Source organism: Artibeus jamaicensis, unplaced genomic scaffold, assembly GCF_021234435.1.
Source record: "Artibeus jamaicensis isolate MK-2021 breed Jamaican fruit bat unplaced genomic scaffold, CSHL_Jam_final contig_2170, whole genome shotgun sequence".
Classification (NCBI taxonomy): domain Eukaryota; kingdom Metazoa; phylum Chordata; class Mammalia; order Chiroptera; family Phyllostomidae; genus Artibeus; species Artibeus jamaicensis.
In genome coordinates this window covers 3,353,985-3,367,309 of record NW_026521445.1, presented here as the reverse complement: position 1 = coordinate 3,367,309, position 13,325 = coordinate 3,353,985, and the positions used below count along the sequence as shown (strand labels likewise).

At 40.8% G+C, this 13,325-nt stretch overlaps 1 protein-coding gene across 4 annotated transcripts in view; it reads left to right on the top strand.

Annotated features, from left to right (window-relative positions):
• RPS6KC1 (ribosomal protein S6 kinase C1) overlaps nucleotides 1–13,325 on the top strand; it is a 171,236-nt gene that overhangs the window by 51,861 nt on the left and 106,050 nt on the right. For all 4 annotated transcript variants that reach the window (XR_008390242.1, XM_053658206.1, XM_037164331.2 and 1 more), the window contains exon 6: nucleotides 6,618–6,980. Coding sequence is in view for 3 of the 4 variants with exons in the window: in XM_053658206.1 (XP_053514181.1) it covers nucleotides 6,618–6,980 (363 nt within the window). In the remaining variant the exon portion in view is untranslated. The remainder of the gene's footprint in view (nucleotides 1–6,617; nucleotides 6,981–13,325) is intronic.

Sequence of the window (13,325 nt, the reverse complement as noted above, 5' to 3'; positions counted from 1 at the left end):
TGTATATATGTGTATGTGTGTATATGTATACTGCTTTGCAGTTTGTCATTCTCACATAATGGATTGTGAATACTTTAGCATTAAACATTCTCCTATAACATACTTTTTAATAGCTGTATAATATTTTATCATAAGCACAAACCATAATCTCCTTTTGTTAGAAATTTGTCATTGCAAAATTTTCACCTTTTTTTGTGGTGGATAGGCTTACATAGAGACCTCTTTTCATATCTCTGATTGTTTTTGGTATAAATTGCTGAATTTCTTGGTCATATAAATACTTCTTTGCATCTAATATGTATTGCCAAGATTATCACCCAAAGAAGTTAAACAGGAAGTCTTTTTGTTTCCCTTTGCTTCCCCCAGTGAGGCTAAAAAAATTCCTCTTCCTAACCCATTAGTTTCATTTGCTTGCTTTCTTTGACAGATTCTTCTTTTAGAATTAGGTAGAAATTGAAACAATTTGTATAGAATATTTATTGCTTACTTTATTTTGATGTCTGACTTTCTCCTTGGTATTATCATGGTCTTTTCTGATCTAATTTCATTGTATAATTGACAGAACAACATTGTATTAGTTTCAGTTGTACAACATAATGATTGAATATTTATATACCCAGTGAATCCTTGAACAAACACAGGCTCGAACTGCATGAGTCTATTTATATGCAGATTTAAAAAAAATGTAAGTACACAGTTAGTTGGTCCTTCATATCTCCAGGTTTTGCATCTGTGGGTCCAACCAACTGCAGATTGAAAATTGCTTTTCATCGAGGTTGGGTATTTGGGGATGCGAAGGGCTGATGGTGTGCACTATTCTGTGCCATTCTACCAAAGGGACTTGAGCATCTCTGGGGTGTGGTGTCTGCGGAGGGTCTTGGACCCAATCCTCTGTGGATACTGAGAGACTATAGTTAAGTTTTGGGGGAGTCAAAAGTTATATGTGTATTTTCAGCTGCACAGGGTGGGGGCTGGTGCTTCTAACCCCTGTGTCATTCAAGGGCCCTGCTGTATTGAAAAATGATCACCTTGGTTAGTCTCAGTGCCGACCTGTGTCACCATGCATACATCGTTACAGGGGTTTTTCCTGTGAGGAGAACTTGTAAGATCTACTCTAAGCAATTTTTGAATATGCAGTACAGGATTATTAAGTATGGTTGCCATGTTGTACATTATGTCCCCATAACTTACGTATTTTATAACTGTAAGTTTGTACCTCAAAGTTAGTTCTAGAGGGTAGGAGGAGGTGGAGGAGGACACGAGGGGTAAATGGTGATGGGAGGAGACTTGACTTGGGCTGGCGAACACAGCACAGCGTGCAGATGACATGGTGTGGAATTTGCACCCGAAACCTGCGTAATTTTGTTGACCTGTGCCACCCTCAAACTTTAAAAAAATTAAAAATCAAAAAGTTCTTTATGAGCATTCTGAGGATTTGAAAGAAAAACACTGAAAACAGAATATATCGATAGGGTGCCAGAGTCATGTCTAAAACTGATTAGACATTTGAGATTAGCTGCCAGTAACAAGTTTCTACTGTAACTTACTTTATTTGATATGAAGTCTGCGTAATACGGGTTGACTGACTGTAGCCTGTGGGACAGTTCTCGCCGGTCATCTGTTTTTCTATGACCTAAAAGCTAAGAATGGTTTTTATGTTTTAAATGTCGACAAAATTCAAAAGAATATTATTTTGTGATGTGTGCAAATTACATGGAATTCACATTTCCACATCCATAAAGTTTTATTGGGACCCAGCTGCGCGTGGTCATTCATGTGTTGTCTGGGGCTGTTTGGTGCTCTCCCAGCAGTGCTCATCGGTTGTGAAAGACGGCCCACCAAGCCCAAAATATTTACTCTCTGGCCCACAGAAAAGTTAGCTGGTCCCTGGTCTAGGATAATACAGTCTAGTTCACCTTTAATTTTGAGTCACTGAGGAAGTAATCTCCTTCTTAATATATTGAGTTTTCTGAGAACCCTGGCAGTCGGTCTTCAAGGGCGATGCAGCTCTCGGCTGTTTTCGAGCCTGACCTTTGTAACCCTATTGCTGGTCTCTCTTTTGATTGTGTAGATCAGTGGCTCTCAAAGTATGGCCTTTAGACCCCTGGGTATTCCTGAGATCTTTTCTGGGAGTCCCAAGGCATCTGGGAAACGGCTCGCCTTTTGCTGCGTTGAGATTCATATTTGCACGATGACGCAGAAACAGTGGTGGATGAAACCGCCGTGCGGGAGTGTGAATGGGGACAGTGACCCTGGCCTGCGTCAGGGATCAGGGCACACACTTGCAGTGGTGCCGGTGCTGAAGCAGGAAAAACTTAACTTCACTAAATCTCTGTCTTTGGGTACGTGCCTTTTTGACATTCTGTGTGACGAAATGGAAGTGTGTATAAAACACCTCCGCAGACTGAACTGCCACGGTTGTCATGCGAAAAAGTACCTGTGCAGATGTTTGAGCCACGAACGAGCTGCTTTTTGGCTGGAACACCATTTTTGCTTAAAGGATGATTCACAAACTGTCATTACTCAGAATTAAGAATTTGGCAAATATGTTTTTACTTAAACATTTTATTTTTATAATGACTTAAAAAAATTATATTTCATTGATTATGCTATAACCGTTGTCCTGATTTTTACCCTTTTGCCCCGCTCCACCCAGCACCCCCTCCAGGCAGTCCCCCCACCATTGTTCATGTCTGTTGGACATGCATGTAAGTTCTGTGGCTGCTCCATTTCCTATACTTTACATCCCCATGGCTGTTCTGTAACTACCTACTTGTACTTCTTAACTCTCCCACTTCTTCACCCATTTCCTCACAACCCTCTCCCATCTGACAACCATCAAAATGCTTTTCTTATGCACGATTCTGTCTCTATTCTTGTTTGCTTAGCTTTTTAGATTTAATTGTTGATAGATATGCATTTTTGCCATTTTATTGTTCATAGTTTTGATCTTCTTCTTAAATAAGACCCTTTAGAATTTTATACCATAATGGTATGGTGATGATTAACTCCTTTAGTTTTTCTTCTCTGGGGAGCTCTTTATCTGCCCTTCGATTCTAAATTATAGCTTTGCTGGGTAGAGCAGTCTTGGCTGTAGGTCCTTGCTTTTTATGACTTTGAATGTTTCTGCTAATCCCTTCTAGCCTGCAAAGTTTCTTTCGAGAAATCAGCTGACAGTCTTATGGGAACTCTCCTGTAGGTAACTAACTGCTTTTTTCTATCTACTTTTAAGATTCTCTCTTTATCTTTAACCTTTGGCATTTTAATTGTGATGTGTCTTGGAGTGGGCCTCTTGGCATCCATCTTGTTTGGGACTCTGTGCTTCCTGGACTTGCATGTTTATTTTCTTCACCAAATTAGGGAAGTTTTCTGTTATTATTTTTCAAATAGATTTTCATTTTCTTGCTGTTTTTTTCTCTTTTCCTTTTGGCACCCCTATGATGGGAATGTTGGACCTCTTGAAGTTGTCCCAGAGGCTACTTATACTCTCCTCATTCTTTTGGATTCTTTTGTCTTCTCATTGTTCTGATTGGTTGTTTTTTGATTCGTTATGTTCAAATCATTAATTTGACTCTCAGACTTTATCTACTCTATTGTTGTTTTCCTGTAAAATGTTCTTTATTTCAATTAGTGTATCTTTGTTTCTGACTGGGTCTTTCTTATGCTGTTGAGGATCTCACTAAGTTTCTCAAACAACCTTATAACCAGTGTTTTGACCTTGGCATCTGATAGATTGCTTATCTCCATTTTGTTTAGTTCTTTTTCTGGAGCTTTGATCTGTTCTTTCATTTGGGCCATGTTTCTTTGTCTTCTTATTTTGGCAGCCTCTCTGTATTTATTTCTATGTGTCAGGTAGAGCTGCTTTGACTCTGTGTCTTGGTAGTGTGGTCTAATGTAGTAGGTGTCCTGTAGGGTCCAGTGGCACAGCCTCCCCTATCACCCAGGCTGGGTGCTTGAGGTGCACCATTTGTGTGGGCTGAGTATACCCTCCTCTTATAGTTGAGCCTTGTTTGCTGTTGGCAGATCAATGGGAGGGGCTTACCCAGGCCAGTCAGCTGCAAGGATTGGCTGTGACCACTGACCACCACCCTCAGCCCTCTGTGCAGAATCAGCTGTGCAGGGGTAGTGTGATGGTGCTCTGACCCTACGCTTTCCCCAGTTAGCTCCCACTTGTGTTTTGTGGTTACCCTTCCTGAGCTATAAAGCAATCTGAGATGGCTGCTAGTTGTGCTGGGTTTGGAGAAGCCAAGCTGTGAATCTAGGCTGGCTGCTGCTAGTGCTGGGCCTGGGGCTTATTGAGGCCAGGTGTTGCTTGTTTGAGAGGATTTAGAAAGTTGTGAAGCATGAGCCAAGACCAGCCATTCATATGGAAAAGCAGCTTGGGTGGGGCTGTATGTTGGGAGGGGCGGAGTCTCTGGGGATCTTCAGGATGGGTCAAACAGTGTTAGCCAGGTTAACGGAATCTCAACTTGCTGGATCTGTGGCTTTGTGGGGGGACAGTTTAGAAAACAGACAAGGGCCTCTGCTCACCTTGATGCCAGACACTTCAGTCTCTCCCACTATGACACTGGTGCCTTTCAAGCTGCTACTCTGGTGCTGGAGCTCAGGGAGTGAGTCTGAGTAGGTGAACTGTGTGTGGGTTCTTTAAGAGGAACTGCTTGGGGCTCCAGAAAAGTTTCTTCCACTAACTCAATCCCTGCTGGTTTTTGCAGCCAGAAGTTGTGGGAATTTAAAATTCTGGCACTAGAATCCTGAACTGGGAATCATCTCCCAAGATATCCCTCCTGAATTTTTTCCACCACACGTGGGTGTGGGACCAGCCTGTTCTACGTCTGTGCCCCTCCTACCTGTCCTGATGGATGTGGTTTCTTTAATTCTGTAGTGGTCAGACTTTATTCAGTTTGATTTCTGATGGTTATAATTTTGATGTGGTTGTTTGAAGAGGTGAGCTATGCCTGCCTATGCTGCCATCTTAAGTGGAAGTTGGGCAAATGTTTTTTCAAAAGTAAATGAAGTGAGCTGACATTCGAAGGAAAATGACTGACTGTATTTGTTACTGCTGATAAAATTCAAGTTTGCAACCCAAATATAGAATTTTGGAGAACTTGTGTCTTCTACTTTGAGCTTGACAGGTTTCTGATATTTAAAGAATTTTCTGGTGAAATTGATGGTGATAATAACAAATGTGGTCTTGGGGATGACATTGTTATATGGGAATTGTCACCATTTGGAAGATCTATGTAACTCAGGACCAGTATGTTCAAAAGGACCAATGTGCAAAGTTACACACTCATGATGGATAAAAAGATCCATTCAGTGTGTAAGATAGACTGATGGATTTGAGTGTAATAGCAATAGAAATTTCACTGACAGGAATTTATGTTCTACATGGAAGCTAAGCTTTAAGAAACAACCACTCATCAAGTTTTGGTGTATTATCAAAAAGGAATATTAAAAAGACTACTAATATTTAAAAAGACTGCTGTTTGCAGTTGCATCTCTGTGTAACATTTTATCTTCCAATGAGAACATCTGACAACGGAGTCCAGAGCAGATAGGAGAATCCAGCCATCTTCTGTTAGTAAGAGCTACAGAAATGTAACACAGTGCCGCTTTTCTGACTGTTTTTTGTTTTGGAAAATATACGTTAAAGTTATGTAACAGGCTTTAATGTTTAATCAAAAAATTTTTAATCTGCTTTTTTTAAATATCAAGATTGGTAAATATTTAGATACAACCCACATTATAGAATCGCTGAGGCCATCAGTCATGGAAAGGGAGGCTTTTAGACCCAAAGAGTAATAACTGTTATTGTAGATCATGCTCATTTACTATGAAGTCAGTTATATGAAATGGGAGAAGTAATTTTCATTGCTATGAATTTCAACAGCACCTATTATTGACTTTCTGTCAGAAAAATAATATGTGAATACAGGCCAAAACTACCTCCAAAAGCTGTGGAAGAGGCTGAAACAAAAAATTAAAAATTCAGTTCTTTAAAAAGGAAAAAAAAACTGAATGGCATACATTTTCCAGATGTGGACAGTGACCTGAAAGCACACCTCCGACTGTATGTCATCTAATAGTTAAATAATTATTATATAATTGCTATAATAGATATAATTTTGCGACAGTCTATTAGGCTTCATGTACTTTAACTCTGTTCCTCATTTAATGCCCTGCATAGTGAGTAATACCATTAAGTAGCTCACTGTTGGTCACACAACATGTTTTAAGAGCTGGGTTTCAGAAACTTTTTTTTCAACTTACTCTAAGGCTCTTACTCTTTTCCCTTTCTTATGATACTGTTCACAGCAGCTGTATGTACATGGTTTACAAGATCTTGTGGTAAAGGCTCTTTTTGACACCAAGGCTAGATCAAGACTTGTCTTCAGTTTTAGTTTGGTGATTACAGCAAGATACGGTCATCCAGAGTTACTGAAAGAGTGCAAAAATGAATGAGCCGAGCTGAATCATTTTGCTAGACACTGACCTCCATAGTAAATTACGGCCTTCCCGATTGACTTGGGTAGAATGGAAAAATGAATGGTCATTGTGATTTGTGTTCTTTTGGTTGATTCTCAGTTTAATGTTTGCTGTTGTGATCACATTTTCAGGCTTCTCCAGTGACAGCGATCTGGTGTCTCTCACTGTCGATGTGGATTCTCCTGCTGAGTTAGATGATGGAATGGCTTCCAATCAGAGTTCTCCCATTAGAACTTTTGGCCTCAGTCTTTCTTCAGATCCTTCAGCACTAGGGGCTGTTGCTTCTGACAGCGAACCGAACAAAACAGAAGAAGAACGGGAAAATCGTAGCCTCTTTCCTGGCAGTTTAAAATCCAAGCTTGGCAAGAGAGATTATTTGGAGAAAGCAGGAGAATTAATAAAGCTGGCTTTAAAAAAGGAAGAAGAAGATGACTATGAAGCTGCTTCTGATTTTTATAGGAAGGGAGTTGATTTACTCCTAGAAGGTGTTCAAGGTACAGTTTTATCTGTATTAATATGTTTCTTATGTTGGTATCTGGAAAAAAGTGTATACATACTAGTATATTTTATGTTACAATCCTACGTAAAAACAGACTGAAATGATAAATAATGAAAGATTAAGTGACCTGTATATGGGTGTGTACCTCCGGTTGCACGACAGCATCAGATGTGCGGAACTACATGCTTTGATCAGTTAATCAACAAAACAGGGTTTAAAAAATCAAGTCTCTAGTCTCTGTTACAAATAATCCTTTTTGTCTTTGACATGGTCAGTGTTCACCAGCCTTCACCTCTCTCAGAAGTGGCGACAGATTCTTTAGAGCCTTAACTCTCAGTGGCCTGAATAGACAAGGTGAAAGGGGCTTTTAACTAAGAGTGTAAAAGGTTTTCAGGTTTGCCTACTGTTTTGTTCTGTGTTGTTTAGTTGCAGCAGACTCTCAGCTAATGAATGGAGATGAAATGGGGCATGTGGTGTTAAATGTTGCTGAAGTCGGTGAAGAGCTCACCTCTGTTTTAAACACTAGTTTCTGTGTAATTACTGCCTCTTCTTTATAGAAGCAGAGTGAAACATGCTGCAGTTAGTGACATGACTTCCTGGACACACACATCGAAGGTTGGCAGGACCTTCCTCCCGTGGTCTTCTTTCTAGAAAATTATCATTTGCCTTGTTTTTTTTTGGTGGTCTTTGACGTGTTAGTATCACTCAGATTACCACAATATCCTGAGTTACTAATGCTTTTTTACTCCTTCCCTCACTGTGCCCGGTGTCCTGTGGTCTGGAGAGTTTGTTCTCTCCCTGGGATCTAAACTCCGTTCTTCTCATGTGCTGTGAAGATGAGCCCTTGGCTGTATGGCGTGGAGGGGAAGTGTATGTAGCGGCACGCTAACTGCTTTTTAACCAATTTTAACTAAGTCTGTTGTTTTTAATCCTTTCGTGTCCACAGCTGCCTAGTGCCACCAGTTCCTGAACTTGGGGAGATCCCGAGTGCATGGTCGTCAGGCAGCCGCAGGTCCCCCGTCCGTAGCCACTTGTCACCTGTGGTTCCGTTGCTGCTATCTTTCCTCTCGACCTCTTTGTCCTGGTGCCATTCTGGCTTTAAAATAGTTATTTTACAGCCATGTTAATGAAGTTTCAGAAAGGAGCACTTCTCTCGGTTTGACCGATAGTACAATAGATATCATTTTGGTACAGACTTATTTTTCAAATAGTTTCATAATCTGTTGGATTTTTAAAACTATATATTTTATTTATTTATTTATTGAGAGAAGGGAAGGAAAGGAGAAAGAGAGAGAGAGAGAGAGAGAAAACCATCAATGTGTGGTTTCTTCTCACACATACCCCCTATTGGGGACCTGCCCCACAACCCATGCATGTGCCCTGACTGGGAATCGAACCAGTGACCTTTTGGTTCGCAGGCCTACACTCAGTCCACTGAGCCACACCAGCCAGGGCTCTGTTGGGATTTTTTGTTTGCTAGTGGAGCATTCTGGTCTTCAAGATCTACTTATTTTTCTTCTTTTTCTTAACTCTTACTTTGGGTTGGGGGTTTTAAATAGGAATGAGTTGCAAACAATCCACTCTGATATTTTTCCTTTCCTTTTTAGATAACTTTTTGTGCTAAAACATCACTAGTGTTTAATTGACATAGGTAAAACACATCAGTGTGATTCTTTTGTCCAAAGTCATTTATATTTAACCCTAGAACACTTCATAATGTTACCACTTGATGGCACCAGAAAAATAAAAACCTTTGCTTTAAAATGAGCATTATGGATGCACATGAACAAATTAAAAATATGTCACTTAGTTATTTTGTGATTATGGTGGTGAATTATTTCTCCATTAGAACTTGATACCAAACCTACTAGACCTCTAGCTTAAGGAATGTTATCATTTAACCATTTTTTTCATGGTCATCGGAGAATTTTTTTTTCATTGATTTTAGAGAGATGGGAGGCAGAGGGGTGGGGAGAGGGAGAAACATCAATGTGAAAGAGAAATGTTGATCTGTTGCTCCTTATACAGGCCCTGGGGATCGAACAGCAACTGAGGCATGTGCCCTGACCAGGAATTGAACCTGTGACCTTTTGGTCCACAAGACAATGCTCCAACCAACCAAACCACGCCCGCCAGTACTAAGCATATTTTTTCTTTTTAATATGTGCCTCTTTTTCTGAAACCACAATGTCCGTTATTGCCCTGTATCGTTTTTTGATGTTAATGTGCCATCAAATCCAAAACATTATAGTAGACTAATTGTTTGTAGCCTTTTATTGTTATTCAAAATGTGATCAGTTTTTCTTCCTACAAACGGTGGAACCATAATCACAGAATTCTGACTTTTAAAGGCCGTGGTTGTGTTGCACATTTAACTGTGTGTCAGATGTAATGTCAGGGCAGTGCTTCTGGTCTGTGGATTACATTTAAAAGTATCAGTCTGCTCTGAACAAATGCACGGACATTATTAAAAAGAAACATTTGTTCAGTTCAATGATATAATCGACATATAGTATCAAATTAAAGCTATATAACAATGATTTGATAAATGTATATATTGTAAAATCTTACACTGACATTAAGTTTATCTTAATGTGTAAAATCTTACACTGACATCCATCATCTCACAGTCATACATTTTTTCTGTAAGAACTTTTAATATCTATTTAAAAAAATAATTGCTGAGTTTATAGTAACATTTCTTTAATTCTTCATTTTTAAAAGATTTTTTTATGTGCTTTTAGAGAGAGGGGGAAGGAGGGAGAAGGAGTGGGAGAGAAACATCACTGTGTGAAAGAACCGTTGATGGGTTGCCTTCTGCATGTCTGCAGCTGGGGGCTTGGCCTGCAACCCAGGCATGTGCCACAACTGGGGATTCGACTGGCAACTTTTTGGTTTGCTGGCTGGTGCTTCATCCACTGACCCACAGCAGCCAAGGCAAAGATGTACTTTCTTAGCAACTTTCTTTTTCCTTTTTATAAAAATTATGTTTTATGGGTTATGTTCTTACAGTTGTCCTAATCTTTCCCCTTTGCTCCCCTCCTTCTGGCATCCCCACTCCCTCAGACAAACCCCACATCACTGTTCATGTCCATGGGTCATACTTAGGTGTTTTGGCTACTCCATTTCCTGTACTGCAACTACCTATTTATACTTCTTAATTCCCTCACCTCATCACCCATTCCCCCTCCCACCTAGCAACCATGAAAACGGTCTCCATGTCCATGATTCTTTAAAATTTTTTTTTAATTTAATTATTGTTCAAGTACAGTCTTCTGTCTTTTACTCCCATCCCAGCCCACCCCCCCAGTTCTCCCCACCTCCCTCCCATTTCCACCCCCCTTAGTTGTTGTCCATGTGTCCTTTATACTAGTTCCTGTAAATCCTTCCTCTTTTTCCCCTGAAATTCCTTCCCCTCTCCCCTCTGGTCACTGTTCCCCTGTTCTCTATTTCAGTGTCTTTGTTTTTCCATGTCTGTGATTCTATCTCTGTTTTTCTTGTTTGCTTAGTTTGTTTTTTAGATTCAGTAGTTGGTAGATATGTATGTATTGCCATTTTATTGTTCATAGTTTTGATCATCTTCTTTTTCTTAATTAAGTTCCTTTAACATTTCTTATAATAATGATTGGGTTTAATTTTTTTGTCTGGGAAGCTCTTTTTCTGCTTCTGATTCTAAATGGTATCTTTGCTGGGTAGAGCAGTCTTGGCTGTAGGTCCCTTCTTTTCATGACTTTGAATATTTCTTGCTAACCCCTCTGTCCTGCAGTTTGTTTGGAGAAATCAGCTGACAGTCTTATGGGAACTCTCCTGTAGGTAACTAACTGCTTTTCTCTTGCTGTTTTTAAGATTCTCTCTTTATCTTGAACCTTTGGCATTTTAATTATGATGTGTCTTGGAGTGGGCCTCTTGGCATCCATCTTGTTTGGGACTCTGTGCTTCCTGGACTTGCATGTTTATTTTCTTCACCAAATTAGGGAAATTTTCTTTTATTATTTTTCAAATAGATTTCCAGTTTCTTGCTGTTTCTCTTTTCCTTCTGGCACCCCTATGATGGGAATGGTGGACCTCTTGAAGTTGTCCCAGAGGATGCTTGTACTATCCTTATTTTGGGGAGTTCCTTTTTCTTGTTCTGACTGGCTGTGTTTTGATTCCTATGTTCCACATCATTGATTCGATTCTTGGGCTCATCCACTCTATTGTTGTTTTCCTGTAAAATGTTCTTTATTTCAATTAGTGTATCTTTGTTTCTGACTGGGTCTTTTTTTATGCTGTTGAGGATCTCACTAAATTCCTTGAGCATCCTTATAGCCAGTGTTTTGACCTCGGCATCTGATAGATTGCTTATCTCCATTTTGTTTAGTTCTTTTTCTGGAGTTTGATCTGTTCTTTTATTTGGCCCATGTTTTTCTGTCTGCTCACTTTGGCAACCTCCCTCTGTTTGTTTCTATGTATTAGGTAGAGCTGCTTTGACTGTGTCTTGGTGGCGTGGCATGATGTAGTAGGTGTCCTGTAGGGTCCAGTGGCACAGCCTCCCCTATCACCCAGGCTGGGTGCTCAGGGTACATCCACTGTGGGGCTGTGTACACCCTCCTCTTGTAGTTGAGCCTTGGCTGCTATTGGCAGCTCTGGGAGAGATTTACTAAGGCCAGTCAGCTGCGGGGACTGACTGCGACCCCTGACCACCAACTTCTGCCCACCGTGGAGGATCAGCGGTGCAGGGGCAGGTGCTGGTGTTCCTGCACGGTCTGTAGCTGTCCACTGGGTGCCCAGGCTCTGGGGTTTCCCAGGTGGTCTAAGCCAAGGTCAGCCATCACTTGTGTTTTGTCTGGGGCCACCCTTCCTGAGCTGTAATGCAATCTGAGATGGCTGCTACTTGTGCTCAGCTTGGAGATTCCCAAGAGAAACCAAGCTGTGAATCTAGGCCGGCTGCTGCTAGTGCAAGTCTTGGGGCCAGCTAGCAAGAGGTATAGGCACTGGGGGCTCAGTGAGGCTGGCTGTTGCTTGTTTGAGAGGATTTAGGAAATTGTGAATCATGAGCCAAGAGCAGCCATTCACATGGAAAAGCAGCATGGGTGGCCTGTAAGTTGGTTGGGACCGAGTCCCAGGGATTCATCAGGGTGGGGCAAACATTGTTACTAGGTAGATGGTACCACCTGCCAGCTCTGTGGGAGGAGGGTTCAGAAAAGGTACATTGTCATCTGCCCACCCTTCTGTCTGGGAGAAAGCTGTCCCTCAGCTCTTGCTTTGATGCCAGACACTTCAGTTTCTCCCTGTATGCCAGTGATACCTTTTAAGCTGCTAACCATGGTGCTAGGCCTCAGAGAAAGAGAGTCTGAGTAAGTCCATTTGTGGGTTCTTTAAGAGGAACTGCTTGGAACTCTAGAAGTTTCTTCATTGACTTAATTCCCACTTTTTTGCAGCCAGATGTTATGGGTCTTATCTTCCTGTCTTGCAGCCCTGGGCTGGGCAGCCTGGTGTGGGCCCGGGACTCCTTGCTCCCAAGATATCCCTCCTGAATTTTTATCCACCACGTGTAGATGTGGGACCAGCCTGTTCTGCTTCTCCTATCAGCCTAGATGGATGTGGTTTGTTTATTTCCATAATTGTCAGACTTCTATCAACTTGATTTCTAATGGTTCTGAGTGATGGCTGTTTTATATTTTAGTTGTAATTTTGATGTGTTCGTGTAAGGAGCTATGTTTACCATTGCCACCATCTTGACTGGAATTCTTGGCAGATTTCAAGTATGCAATACAGTATTGTAACTATAGTCACCATGTTGCACAGTACATCCCCAGAATTAATTGATCTTATAAATCAGATTGTGTAAAGTTTGTTCCATTTAACCCATTTCACTTACCCTTCACCCCCTGTTCTGGCAACCACCACTGTTTTTTCTGTTAGTGAGTTTAGTTATTTTTAGATTCCACATATAAGTGAGATCATACAGTATTTATCTTTGTGTGACTTATTTTACTTAGCATAATGCTCCTAAGGTCTACCTGTGCTGTTGCAAATGACAGAATTTCCTTAATATTTATGGTTGAGTAATACCCCATGATGTGTGTGTATATACATTTTCTTTATCCATTTATCTGTGGATGGACATGTAGGTTGTTTCTTTGGCTATTGTACATTATGCTGCATTGAATGTGGGAGGGTAGATATCTGCTGAAGATAGTGATGTCATTTCCTTTGGATACATGCCTAGCTGTGTAATTGCTGGATCATGCTCTGTGGTATAGTTCAGTTTCATTTCTTGGAGGCACTGCCATACTGTTTTCCATAGTGGCTGCACCCATTTACATTTCTAACAGTGCACGAGAGTTCCCTTTTCTCC